The sequence below is a fragment of the Myotis lucifugus genome, unplaced genomic scaffold, assembly GCF_000147115.1.
Source record: "Myotis lucifugus unplaced genomic scaffold, Myoluc2.0 scaffold_292, whole genome shotgun sequence".
Lineage (NCBI taxonomy): Eukaryota > Metazoa > Chordata > Mammalia > Chiroptera > Vespertilionidae > Myotis > Myotis lucifugus.
In genome coordinates, this window is record NW_005871340.1 from 589,672 (window position 1) to 603,952 (window position 14,281).

General features: G+C 55.2%; 1 protein-coding gene across 1 annotated transcript in view; it reads right to left on the reverse strand.

Annotated features, from left to right (window-relative positions):
• PALD1 (phosphatase domain containing, paladin 1) overlaps window positions 1-14,281 on the reverse strand; it is a 66,603-nt gene that overhangs the window by 4,822 nt on the left and 47,500 nt on the right. Inside the window, exons 12-18 of the mRNA XM_023763585.1 lie at window positions 14,026-14,154; window positions 13,515-13,631; window positions 13,274-13,429; window positions 12,781-12,963; window positions 11,511-11,651; window positions 11,207-11,278; window positions 7,227-7,367 (exon numbers count right to left, since the gene is read on the reverse strand). Coding sequence (XP_023619353.1) covers window positions 7,227-7,367; window positions 11,207-11,278; window positions 11,511-11,651; window positions 12,781-12,963; window positions 13,274-13,429; window positions 13,515-13,631; window positions 14,026-14,154 — 939 coding nt within the window. The remainder of the gene's footprint in view (window positions 1-7,226; window positions 7,368-11,206; window positions 11,279-11,510; window positions 11,652-12,780; window positions 12,964-13,273; window positions 13,430-13,514; window positions 13,632-14,025; window positions 14,155-14,281) is intronic.

The window sequence follows — 14,281 nt, forward strand, 5'->3', positions numbered from 1 at the left end:
CTCACTCACACCACACACATACATATCACACACTCACTAACACCATTCACATACACACACCACACACACCACACCCCCCACACACATACACACACCACACACACTCACTAATATCACATACACACCTCACACACACATACCACACACATACACACCCCACATGCACCAACACACTCACTCACACCCCACACATACCATACCACACACACACCACGCAGATACACATATACACGCATACCACATACACCCCACACAGCCACTCATGCCCTCTCACACACACCATGTACACTCACACCATACAGATACTCACCACACAAACCTCCTGAGCGCACGCACACACACACACATGCACACACATACACACACACATTCACATCCTCAACTGCCCGCAGCACTGGGTGGAGCTGGGAGGAAGGGATTCAGACAGCAAGGCCCAGGGCGTCCGGAACCCACTTCCTACCTGGGAGGTGTGGACAGGTCACCTGGCCTCCCTCCACCCCCACTTCCTCACTGAAAGTATAACCACGGTTCTGAGGGCAACCAGACAAGGACAGGCTGCCATGGGAACGCTCCGTTCAGGCCCTTCCCTCATCAGGTCTCTGATCAGTGGCCCGGACAGTGGTCAGCAAGGCGAAGCTCGCGGCCCTGACTGCGGACACAGCCTGGACCCCTCCCCTCCCTCAGCTGCTCAGAGGGAGCACCGTGGCCCTAGCTCTGGGCGCATGAAGGTTTCGGGGTGGGACCTGTTAACAGAAGACGCCTGGGGGGTGAATGCAGGAGGCAGGGGCCTCTCAAGGTTCTTCTCTGTGCAGGGGTCAGCGGCCAGCCAGGGCCAGCCCCGCTCTCCCTGCAGGGTCTCTGCCCACTCCTGCCTGTGTCCTCCCCCCACCACAGGCTGCTGCCCAACCTGAAGACACCACCAGACCTCTCTGCACCGGCCCCCAGTCTCCACCCAGGGCCCACAGCAGCCATCTCCGCTCCAGGAAGAGGATGAGGCGCCGGGGCCGTTCCCTCGGGCTCCTGGCACATCGGTGGGAGGGCACAGCCAGCCCAGGCCTCCGGGACCAGAAAAGACGGTCCCCCACCCACTGGGCCACAGCCAGGAGCCTGTCCTTGCACACACACACACACACACACATGCACACTGCAGCCTCCTGGTCAGCCTCCAGCTGCTGCAGGAAGGTTCCCAGGTGCCCCCCACCGCCAGACATGAGTCAGCCACAGTCCTACAAACCAGGAGCTACCGGGGGCCTGCTTTGGGGGCCTGTGGCCCCCCACCTCCCACTTCTGCCTTAGAGAACTCAGCCTTCGTGCCTCTGCCGTCTTAGCTCCCGGGCTGCGTGAGTGGACGGTGACTGACCGCCTATCCACAGGCCTCGGGGATGGGCCAGGGTGGAAGGTGGGCAGGGACAGGGCCCAGGACAGCCAGGGCTCTGACTCCCTAGGAGACATGGGCTGGGTTCTGGGCCTGGTTCTGCCCTTTACACTCTCAGCGCCCCCAGGAGGTGGGGTTGCTCAGGCAAGTAAGGTACGAGGAAGCACCTGGAACCATGGAGAACCCCACGGGTCCACTCGTTCATGAAACAGGAGGCAGGGCAATGGCACACAGGCACAGGCCCTGCCCTCAGAGACGCGGGTGGTGGTGGTTGGGGGGAGGAGGGAGAGGGACCAGGAGACAGATGCAAAGCACCCAGAGGCCAGATCATGGGATCAAGGCAGGGCAGGCAGCTAGACTGGGGAGGGTACCAAAGAGGAAGTGATGCTTGAGGTGGGTTAGGAGAAAGGGGGCAGAAAGGTGCCCCGTGAGGGGGAGGAAAGGTGTCAAAGAGGGAGGTCTCTCCAGGCAGACAGAGGGAGGAGCTCACAGCAGCGGGGGAGGGGGAGGATGGAGGCCGCACCCAGGGGCCAGGCCGAGCCGGACCCTCAGACAAAGGGGTAGTGAAGGCTTCTGGCGGATCTGAGGTTGGGAAGGCCCCAGGGTTGCTGCTGGGTGGGGTTGGGAGACAGATCAGGATGCTTATTGCTTTAAATCAGTGGTTCTCAACCTTCCTAATGCCGCGACCCTTTAATACAGTTCCTCATGTTGTGGTGACCCCCAACCATAAAATTATTTTCGTTGCTACTTCATACCTGTAACTTTGCTACTGTTATGAATCGCAATGTAAATATCTGATATGCAGGATGTATTTAGGCGACCCCTGTGAAAGGGTCGTTTGACCCCCAAAGGGGTCGCGACCCACAGGTTGAGAACCGCTGCTTTAAACACTCCACCAACTTTGTTTAGAATTAGGCAGTGGACAGAAAAGAAAAGGATTTGACCTAAATACAAGCTGCGGCCAGCACAGGGCAGCTCTGCTCGGCTATGGACGGGTACCACAGGCTGCACGCACGGGGCTTCACCCTTCCCCTATGCTGCTTCCCAAACTCCATCCAGAGGCTGGGGCCCCTTTAAACCATTTCCTTAGAAGGAAAGGAAATCACCAGTGGTCCCACCAGGCAAAGCCACTGTAAGCTCCTTCCAATGCAACAGCTGAGAAGAAATGTCCTCACCTCCGGCCCGGCTCCCGGACAGGCCACACCAGCCGTCCTCTCGGCGACCCGCTGCCACGGGGACGCGCCTGCGGCCGAGACCCCACGGAGGGTCGGGTCTGCACAGTAGTCATGGTGGAGAGGCCGAGCGATTCCCGCTGAGCCCCCTGGCAAGGCAGGGTAGAATTATCTCTAAATTCAGACCACGGGCTGTAGGTGGCGCCTGACACTCCCCGGAAGGTTCCGTGGGCACATCCTGCCCCATCGAAGTCTGTGATTTGAGGAATGACCCGTCTTCCTATCGAGGCCCTGGTTTCCTGAAAATCACCCGTGTTGGCACTGCCCGGGGAGGAGGGCAGGCCAGCCACCTCCTGCCGGTAAAAATAGTGGAGCTGTATTTAAATGGCCTGGCAGGCCAGGCTGTCATTAGCTGTGGTGCAGTGGGCAAGACCTCCTTGTCCACTGGGATCGAGCCCTGAAATAGAAGGGGCCCGGGAATGGTGGCCAGGGCACTGGCTTTTCCGGCCTCTCCAACCTGCAGTCTGCCCGGCACCCACGTGGGCCCGACGTGTCCAGGGCCCACTACATACTGTGCGCTGGGTGAGCACGTTCCATCCAGATCTGATCACCAGATTCTAATCCGCTCTCTGGGGAGGCAGTGTGGCAGGTGAAGAGGGCCTCGTCTGGGGGTCGGGGTCTGGCGGCTCACTCTCCTGTCACCCACTAGCTGTGTGTTCTTGGCATGCCCAAGGGTCTCCCTTCCTCAAATGCAAAAATGGAGGGAACAGGCCTGGCCAGTGTGGCTCAATGGTTGAGCGTCAACCCATGAATACAGAGATCACCGGTTTGATTTCCGGGTTTTGGGCTCCATCCCCAGTTGTGTGTGTATAGGAGGCAGCCGATCAAAGGTTCTCTCTCATTGATGTTTCTCTCTCTCTCCCTCTCCCTTCCTCTCTGAAATCAAAAAATATATATTTTAAAACATAAAGGAAGAGATCCCCACCCTCTCCCCTTCGCCTCTCTCTGATCAGATGCACGCACCTAGGAAAGGCCGAGTGAGGACATAGCGAGAAGGCAGCGGTACTCAAGCCAGGAGTCCTCACTAGAAACTGAGTCAGCCAGGACCTTGATCTTGGACTTTTCAGCCTCCTGAACTGTGAGAAAGTAGAATTCTGTTGTTTCGGCCATGCCGTCTGTGGTACTTCGTTATGCCAGCCCAAGCTAGCTATATGCTTGTGATGACCTCACACCCTCTCTATGCTTCAGTCCCCCAACCTCAGAAAGTGAGAGGGTTACATGCTATGAGGCCAGTACCATCCTAATACCAACCAAACAAAGACATCATAAGAAAAAAAACCAAACTACAGGTCAATATCTCTAATGAGTCCGACGCAAAAACTCTGCAACAAACCAAATGCAGAAAATATATAAAGATCACTTGCCATGACCAAGTAGGATCTATCCCAGGAATGCTAGGTTGGTTAAAATCCAAAAATCAACTAACATAATACACTATAGCAATAGAATAAAGGGGAAAAACCAATATAATCATCTCAAGAGACATAGAAAAGTATTTTAAAAATATTTTACATCTACTCATGAAAAAAACACTCAAGGCCTGGCCAGGTGGTTCAGTTGGTTGGAGCACTAGCCACGCACCAAAAGGTTGTGGGTTCAACTCCAGGTCAGGGAGCATACGAGAGGCAGTCAACTGATGTTTCTCTCACAGTGATGTTTCCCTCTCCCCCTCTCTCTCTAAAAATCAATGAAACATATCCTCTGGTGAGGATTAAAAAGACAAAAACACTCAAACTAAGAATGGGTGTCTAAGAGAAAACCACAGTTAGCATCATACTTAATAGAGACTAAAAGCTTTCTCCTGAAGATCAGGAACAAAAAGAGGATGTCACTATCATTACTTCTGCTCAACACTGTACTAGAAGATCTTGCCAGGGCAGTTAGACAAGAAAATTAAGTAAAAGGCACCCAGCCCTGACCACTGTGGCTCGGTTAATTGAGCATCATCCCATGCAGCGAAAGGTCACAGGTTGGATTCCCAGTCAGGGCATGTGCCCGGGTGGTGGGCTTGATCCCCAATAAGGGTTGTGTAGGAGGCAGTCAACAGATGTTTTTCTCTCACATTGATGTTTTCCTCTCTCTCTCTCTCTCTCTCCCTCTTCCTTCCTCTCTAACATCAAGAAAAACATATTTATAAATAAATAAACAAATGGCACCCATATTGGAAAGAAAGTAGTAAAACTACATTTGTAGATGACATGATCTTGTATATAGGAAATTCTAAGGAATTCACTAAGACAAACAAGTATTAGAACTAATAAACACGTTTAGCAAGGTTGCAAGATTGATCAATATACAAATTATCAATTCTATTTCTATACCATAGCAATGAACATACTAACACATGAAATAAGGAAACCAATTCTATTTACAATAGCATATGTGGGGTGTGGCTACAGTGTTTTGGCCAGGTTCAAGCCTCGGACTAATGAAAGGACAGGGTCCTCTCATTGCCACGTGCAAGTCCCAGCTGGAGGGCAGGGCCTTCCCAGCACAATTATAGCCAACAGCTATGGTTGTAAGCTTGAACCTATGGTCCAAACACGTGGCCCCACGTGCCTTGTGCTAGAGTTCAGGTGCATGTAGTTGAGTAGGGTTGAAACTCAAGAGAATGCTGTAAACAACGTGATCATGCCCCTACTTTGCCTCGTGGCATCTGCTATAAAATAAAAACATGGCTTGTGGGCGCTGGCGCTGTCTCCTCATCAGGGAGCAGCGTCCCACCGAGACCCAGCTTTCATTCTCTTGTCTGTCTTTTCTCAATCCTTTCACCCCCCCCCCCTCAGGGTCACTGAACCAGGCTGAGCTGGCACGGCACATAAGGCGCCCTGGGGCTGAGTATGGCCGTGCCGGCTCCCCACAAGCATAAGTACAATAAAGCAGGAATAAATTTAACAAAAGAAGTGTAAAACTTACACTCTGGGAGCTATAAAACATGTAGGCCATTAAAGAAGACCTAAATAAATGGAAAAAAATCTCCGTTCATGAATCAGAAAAGTGACTGTTGTTCAGATGGCAACACTCCCCAAACTGATTTACACATTCAATGCAGCAAAAATCCCAGCTGCTTCCCCCCGAGATGGACAAGAACCGTGCCTGACCAGGAGCACCAGCATCGTCTGGGAGCCTGCTGGACACCCAGCCCCACAGAACCAAAGACCAGGTGGGGTACAGCAACACGCATTTTAACGCGCCTCCAGGAGACCCTGGCGTTCACTGAGGCAGGGGACCCCTGCTTAGAGGGCCTGGTGTCCTCAACCTTGCCGGGACACTGGACTCACCAAGGGACAGTTTTTGTAAAAGATCCATCCTCTGCCCCAAGCAGACCAACTGAATCAGACTCGCTGGGGATGGAGTTCAGTGATGGGTGTTTCTTAAAGCTCCCAGGTGAATCATCACGCAGCCAGGTGAGAAGGACTGGGTTAGGTGTGTGTCTGAGGCCCATGCCTTCTTCAGCCCCTTGAGGGTTTGGTCCAAATTCAGCTCGCCGGGGCCACCTGGTGGCCACACTGAGCAATCACTCTAAATCTTGCTTCGGTACCACCACCCGCAGCCAGGACCACCACCAGCCTCCCACGGCGAAGGTCAGCACCATCCTGGCCTTTGGAATAGGGGGCTGGTGGGCGCGGTGGGGAGGGGAGAGGGCCCTCCACCGGCTCCTCCTCCTGCCTCCAGACTGAAACACTCCACAGTCCAAAGGCAGCAGGGGCACCCACTGCTAAACATAGCCCCAACCACGGCACCCTTCCCTCTCTATGGCCAACAGCATTAGAGCCACCTTACCCGTCCAACATCACCTCTGAGAGCTTCCAACACAACTGTGTTCATCGGCACCACAGCACCTCCACTGCCTCTGCGTGTACTTTGTGCCGTTCAGCCTCCTGGCTTCTGCCCACGCAGCCCCTCCGGCCAGAAGGGCCTCCCCCAGCTCTCACTACGCTGGTGTTGTTCCGGGCCAGCTCTATGGGACCTCTCCTCTCTCCTCTCTCCCCTCAGTGCTCCCTGCTCCACCCTCTGCGCCTCGCAATGGACAGCCATGGCTGCTCAGAGGAGGGAAGGGTGGTCAGCTTTGGAGGTGAGGTGGGGTGAGATACCTAGAATGAATGCCTAAGGGGGCGCCTCTGATGCTTGAAGCAGGGCCAGGCATCCCTTTCAACCCCTTGAGCTTCCAGCTACAGAGAGAACTGGAAGCTTCCGTGCTCTGCCCTGTCCGTATCCTTTGAAAGCCAGAGGAGCTGTCTCTTAGCGCGTGGCTGCCACCCAGTGGCAACATACCATCCCACCATGAAGACCCAAAAGGAACAAGAGACACAATCTAGCTGGGGCCCTGGAAGCGGCCTTATTCTGTGCTCCTCTGGTCCCATCAGTTTGGTTGGCTGCTGGGCCAGGAAGGGGCAGCTGTGGAGCCCTCGGACCTGCTCCCCTGCACACACTCCACTAGGTGTTCCAGAATCAAACTGGGGGTTGTTGGGGCCGGCATGTTTCCATTTCAGGGGTCACCTCTGTTTCCAGCAGGTGGTGGTGACCGAGAGAGCCCACGAGGGTCCCAAGGGACGCCTCACCACCTCACGCCCACAGCGGCCACATCCTGGGCCGTGCACAGGCTCAGGCGGGCTCACCTGGCGGTAGGTGCAGATGATGATTTCCCGCAGGTGGTAGTGCATGGGCGTCATGGTCTCGCTGACGATGTCCAGCGCTGCGTCCACCTCCTTCTTCACACGGTGCCCGTCCGGCAGCAGCTGCACCACCTTCATCACCACCTGCGCCAGAGGAGGGGGGCTGAGCAGAGAGAAGACCAAGGTGCCGGGGGGGGGGGGCTCACCCTCAACAACAGGCTCACCCCACACCAGGGCCACCTGGCCGAGAGGCCCAGGCCCTGACCCCAGTTCTCCGGTGGGGCTGGGAACAAGGGCTCCTGGATACCTCTGAGGCCAGGGCTCCCAAGGTGCTTGCTTTCCTAAGCAGTAGAAACCTTGCTTCAAAAAAACCTTCTCCAGACTCTTAACTACAAAACAGAAAGCTGTGTGCACAGGCTGGTGGGGTGGGTAGAGCAGGCGATGCATGCGATGAGCCGATGTTGGGGCCCAGCTGGCTCTGCTCTCACCCTGCAGGGGCCACAGGCATTTCAGGAACACCCAGCTACGGGGAACCCAGCCTGGATCCCACTCATCTGCCGTAAGCCCCCCTTCACTCCTGGGAAACTGAGGCCTGTAAGGGCCCCTCTGCAGGGCAGGGCTCTTCCGCCAGGTCATCCCCCCGGCAGCTCTGTCGATCAGGCAACCCCACCGCCAGCACCAACCCAGGTCTCCATCAGCTCTCATCCCACGGTGGCAGCCCCGCCCCCTCTCTGGGAGCCAGAGCGGGCCTGTGAGAATATAAGTGGGAGAAAGCTGCAGTTTTTTCAAACTCCATGAAGGAACTCCTGGCCTCTCCCCTAAATTGCTGCTCCCCAGGGACCCTTCATCTCCTTGGCTGTCACCACCACCAGCCAGAAGCCCAAGCTTATCCTGGGCACCTTCCTTGCCAAGACCTACCAACGAGAACTGAGCTTCTCCTGCTGGTCCCACAGCCCTTCCTCACTCCGGCCCCGCCTCTCCTCTCCACTCCCTCCTCCACACAACTCACCCCCACCCACACCCAATGAGCACGACCTCCTCTGCCTCCCTGCTAGCCTCAAGGTCAAGGTCAAACACTGAGTGTAGCCCTTCAGAGTCCTCACAATCGAGGTCCTCCCACCTCAGCCCCAGTTCCTTCATTCTTGCCAATCACAGCCTTAAACAGCTCCTGTCCTTTCCAGACTCCCTCTTTTGCACACTTGATCTCCTCTGCATACTAACCCTCCTCATCCACGAACTCACTCATCTTTCTAAAATGTACTCTAATGTCACCTCCTCCACGAAGCCCTCCTGGGCTCCCCAGGTTGCGCCCTCGGCCCTCAGAACTGATGGCTATTCCAGACCTCTTCACATTATAGTTGATGCTCCCTGCCAGACTGTGGGCTCGATAGGCCCAAACTAATTGCAAAGAAAGCTGGTCTAGACAGGGGAATGTCTTGGGATGGGTGAGGACGGGGATTAGGGGCATCTTCAGGTCAAATAACTTTGGAACACAGGCTCTGAGGTCCACTCCCTGGCTTGTGCCCCAGCCCCCATCACCTCTCTGATATGGTCTAAGGCCGTGGTCGGCAAACTGCGGCTCGCGAGCCACATGCGGCTCTTTGGCTCCTTGAGTGTGGCTCTTCCTGAGCCTTAGGAGTACCCTAATTAAGTCAATAACAATGTACCTACTTATATAGTTTAAGTTTAAAAAATTTGGCTCTCAAAAGAAATTTCAATCGTTGTACTGTTGATGTTTGGCTCTGTTGACTAATGAGTTTGCCGACCACTGATCTAGGGTGATGAGCTCAGCTCCCTGTGCCTCAGTTTTCTCACCTGTCCATTGAGCGTAGCAAGGGCACTAACTCTTGGGGGGTGTAAAGGGTGAGTAAGAGAGTGCACACGGCTCCTAGCAAAACGCCGGGAGTGAGTGAAAAGAGATCACATTTGACTGACAGGAAGGCGAAGGATTCGACTTAGAAATAAACTCTCACAGATACAATCAAGTGATTTTTGACCAGGAGGCAAGGCCATTCCGTGGGGAAAGGACATTCTTTTCAACAAATGGTGCTGGGAAAACTGAGTGTCCACATGCCAAGGAATGAACTTGAACCTCCGCCTTCACCACATACAAAAATTAACTCAAAATGGATCCAAGACCTAAATATAAGAGCTAAACTATAAAACTCTTAGAAGACATCAGAGGAAAACCTTCATGACACTGCATTTGACAGTGACCTCCTGAATGTGACAACATAAACATGAGGCAACAAAAGAAAAGATAGACAAACTGAACATTAAATTTTAAAACTTTTGCAAAAAGGACACTATCAATAGTGTAAAAAGGCAATCCACAGAATGGAAGGAAACACTTACAAGTCACATAGCCGATGAGGGATTGATATCCAGAACATAAAAAGAATTCCTACAGCTCAACAACTAAACAGCTCAAATCAAAAACAGGCCAAGCACGTGACAGACATTTCCCCACGGAGATATACAAATGGCCAAACAGCACATGAAAGACGCTCAACATCAGTAATTCTTAGAGAAATGCTAATCAAAACCACAATGCAATACCATTCCAGACTCGCTAGGATGGATGTTATAAAAAAACAGAAAACGAAGTGTTAGCAAGGGTGCGGAGAAACTGGAACCCTTGCGTCCTGCAGGGGGGAACGTAAAATGGTGTAGCTGCTGTGGAAAACAGTATGGCAGGTGCTCAAAAGTTCAACGTACAGTTACCATATGGCCCAGCAATTCCACTTGTGGAATTGACAGCAGACTCAAACAGATATTGGTACGCCCATGCTCACGGAAGCATTATCCACAACAGCCAAACGTGGATGGATAAACAAAATGTGGTATATGCATCCGATGGAGTATTTGTCAGCCTTTAAAAGGAAGGAAATTCTAATACATGCGCAACATAAATGAACTTGAAGACATTATCCTAGGTGGAATACACCGACACAAAATGGCAAATACTTACTATTAAGTGCTGTATTATAAATGATTCTACTCATATGCAGCACGTGGAATAATCAAATTCAGAGACAGAAAATAGAACAGTGGTTACCAGGGACTGGGGGGAGGGAGGAATGGGGAGTGACTGTTGAATGGTTAGTCAGTTTGGGATGATGAAAAAGTTCTGGATGGTGGTGATAGTAGTGCAACAAGGAGAACATACTTAATGCCACAGAATTGTGCACTTAAAAATGGTTAAAATGGTACATTTTATGCTGTGTATATTTTACCACAATAAAAAACATAAGAAGAAGAGCATCAGTGAAAATGAAGAGAGAAGAGGGCCAGGGTGAGGGAACAGCATATGCAAAGGCCCAGAAGCTGAAAGAGCTTGGAGTGTGAGGACCCGCATGGAAGCCAGGGTGGCAGGCCAGCGGGGAGGGGCGCGTGGCTAGGCTGGCCAGGTAGGCAGGAGCCAACCACAGTGCTGACACCAGGCAGCCACGTGCCAACTCTGAACTCCACGTTCCCCACCTGTAAGAGGGAGACATGGCCACCTACTTGCCAGGTGTCTAGGAAGACGACATGTTTGCGGGAGGTGTACAATACATGGGGAATGTCAGTGGCCGTCCATCCAGTGTCCTGAACTGAAATGGGGTTGGGCTTGGGCAGGCCAGGACCCCGCACCAAAGTCGCCAACCACAGCTGGGTCCCAGGTGCCTATGAGGGGGTTGCCAACGCTACCCAGACAAGAAGGTGGCCAGTGGACTCCCTCAGGGCATACAATCGCCCAGGAATAGGGTTAGGCAGGATGAGAGGCCCCTCATCCCCAATGGTCATCTGCCAGGGCCCCAGAGCCAAGCTGCCCCATGCCTTGGTTTGCTCATCTGTGAAATGGGAACAGAGAAGCACTGATGTGATGAGGTGGAAGAAGGAAACAGCATTAAGAGCTCTGAAAATTCCTCCCGACGTGCCAGCAAGATGTGCCCTCTCCCTCCCCCAGGTGTCCCCCCGGGGACCGCATAGGGCATGCTCACCTCAAACTCCCCCTTGGTGAATTTGGCATCAGGCACACTCACGAGTTCCTCCTCCACCACCTCGGGGAAGCCCTGAGGGAGGACAGCTGCTGGGATGGGCGCACTCCTTCCCAGGCTGCCCTTCTCCCTCATGCCACGAGCCCCTTGCCAGGGGTCTGCCAGCCCCACTGCCCTCTGCCCAGGATGGGTGGACACGCCAGGCATCAGCTCTACCCCTACACCCTCCTGGCACAGCCAGCGTCCCCAGGCACCCAGTGCCCATGCTGCCTGGGCGGACCGCTGCCCTCACGCCGGCCTCACATACTCGGACGTGCCAGAAGGCGAGCACAGCCACCACCATGGCCGTCGTGGTCCGGCCCTGGCCGCTGAGGCAGCTGAACACGAAGCCGGAGCCCGAGTCCTTGGTGAGGGCACCCCGCAGGACCTCAAACAGCCGGTCAAAATCCTGCGTGGGGAGACCAAGGTCTGAGTCAGTGGGTGCTCCTGGCTGCACAGACTCCCGGGGTGGCGCACCCCCCAAAAGGGAGTGCTCACCCGATGCCAGGCTCTGTGTCAGGCTCACAACCTGTATACACACACTCAACTCACTGCAGTACACACAAGACCACGTGCACGTCAACAGCCCGTGTGCAGCATAATCCCCACCCCAGGACCGGGACGGACATTTGAGCAGACAGACACACGCACAAATCTGGGCTTCTGTTGCCCGCCGCCCACCAGGCAGAACACGTACATGTGCACGCACTCCGATGTGCTGCGCCCCAGGCCACGCATGGACCCCCTGCTCTGCTACCCACATCTGAGGTGCACCCAACAACCCAGCTCCCAACCGCAGCGGATCATTGCAGCGCACGGCCACCAGGGGGCGACACACTACAGACAACCAGACGCACAGAACAAAGTGAGACAGGAAACCCAGGCCCCATCACCTCCTATCAGGCCCCCCTCCGCACACTGCAGAGACCCACACAGACACGGCACCCAAACAACCGAGGAATCACTGGCACACAGCGACCCTCACACAATACACGCTGGACGCACACACCACACAGATGTACCCACGCACCTTAAGGACACACTACACAGACATCCACAAAGACATATGCGTCACAAACCTACAGAAGCCACATGCACACAAACCCCTTCAGTGACACACAGCATCCCACAACACCCTCCTCCACAAAGCCCAGACACACACCACGCCACATATTTCCCCAAAAGACACATTCTCCACACTTGTCCCCCAGAAAAGGTAAGACATCCATCACGGACACCATTAAGATACACACACCACACACAAAGACCCACTCCACAGGACACCCACTCCAGCCCCCCAACACACATATACCACAAACACCAGGGACATGCTCACCCTCATACACACCTACACCATATAATCAACACACATGTACACACACACGTGCATGCAAATGCCAAGCTGGGAAGGGATGTGAATAAACCACCTGAGCCAAATCTAAAACCTTGTGGCACAAGCTCCCAGTCCCTCAGCAGAGCCTGGCCATAGCCAACGCCCAGGCCAGAGGGGAAGCGGCCTTGCCTGCCTGGCCCCTCACCTCCTCGCGGGGGGCACAGAAGTCTGGCACGGGGATGCGGTGGTAGGTGAGGCCGGGGCAGGCCCCGCGGTGCTGGCTGAAGACCTCCTGCATGGTGAGGCACGTCTGGAACCTGTGGGTCCGTGGGCCCTCTGCGCCTGCGGGAGGCACGCTCAGGTGGGCCTTCAGCTGGGTCTCCAGGTTCTAGGGAGGGTGGGACAGAGGGCACACAGGCCACTGAGGCAGCCTCCAGGCCAGACCTGAAAGACCAGAGTCTGCTAGGGCCAGGACCAGTCCTGGCTTCCGGACCCATGGCTGCCCGGACCCATGCCTGCCTTTCCGGAGCCAGGCAGGTGGCCATGGCAGGAATCCCGAATCAGCCACTCCCTGACCCTTGGGGGCCTCAGTTTCTCCATCTGTACAATAGGAGCATGGGACCTTCTACGGACCCTCCCAGGCCAACTCCCCAGAAGGCCTCCAAGCTAGAGGTGTGTAGAAGGCAGAAGGGCCTCACCTCCAATTGCTCAGTGGCCATGGGGGGCCCAGGCCACCGCAGGCTGTGGGTGTGCCCGTCACACTCCAGCACAGCCTCCTCCCTCAGGTTGACCCAAACGACCTGCCGCAGCTTCCTCTTGGCATCAGTCAGGTAGGCCAGGATACTCCCCAGGGCCTGCGGGGACGGAGGGAGGTCAGCAGAAGGGCTCCCCCTCCCTTCCCCAGCCCTCAAATGGGCCCAGGCCGGCTGGGGTGGTCACCTTGGCGCTGGGCTGGGCTGTGCCGTAGATGGGCATTCGGGACACCCGCCGGAAGTTGGCCACGTCCATCTCTTTGATGGTGCTGAGTGCGTCTGGGGAGACGAGATCGTCCGCCCTCTGTAGGGAGAGCAGCAAGCCTGGTACTCACAGCAGCACTGAGAGGCTCAGAACCAGCCCCAGGGGCAGCGGAAGGGGGGGACAGCACTTCACACTCAGAGCTTCGTCGCTGCCCCGGCAAGGGGACCGGCAGGGCCCGCTCTCCAGATGAGGACGTCGAGGCGCACAGGGGAGAGGCTGGTGGCAAAGACTCTAGAACTAGGTCTCCTGATGCCCTGCCCAGACCCCTCGGTGTGAGACGGAGGAGAATGACCCCATGACACTCACAAGAAGATTCCACACCCACTGGCTGACACCCCTTTGCCTCTATGAGGGTGATGCTTCCTTGAACCCTGCAGGAATCAAAGGCCAGCCCCACACATTCCCACTTCCCCAGGCAGACAGCCACACTCACCAGGGAGCCCTTGGCGATGAGGTCCCCAGGGGCCATGGGCCCTGCTGAGCTCAGTGTCACAGGCAGGCGGTACAGCTCAGGGTGGGCACACAGCCAGCGGCTGAAACTGAGGGCAAAGGCCAGCAGGTACTGCAGCCCAAGGCAAAGAGAGATGGGAGTTCAGGGGCGCAGGGCCACCCCGAGCTCTCCCTGCCTGCCCCAGGGTGGGGGAGTCCCAGGAAACACCCATGATGGCCCAGGGCATGGAGGAGAGGGT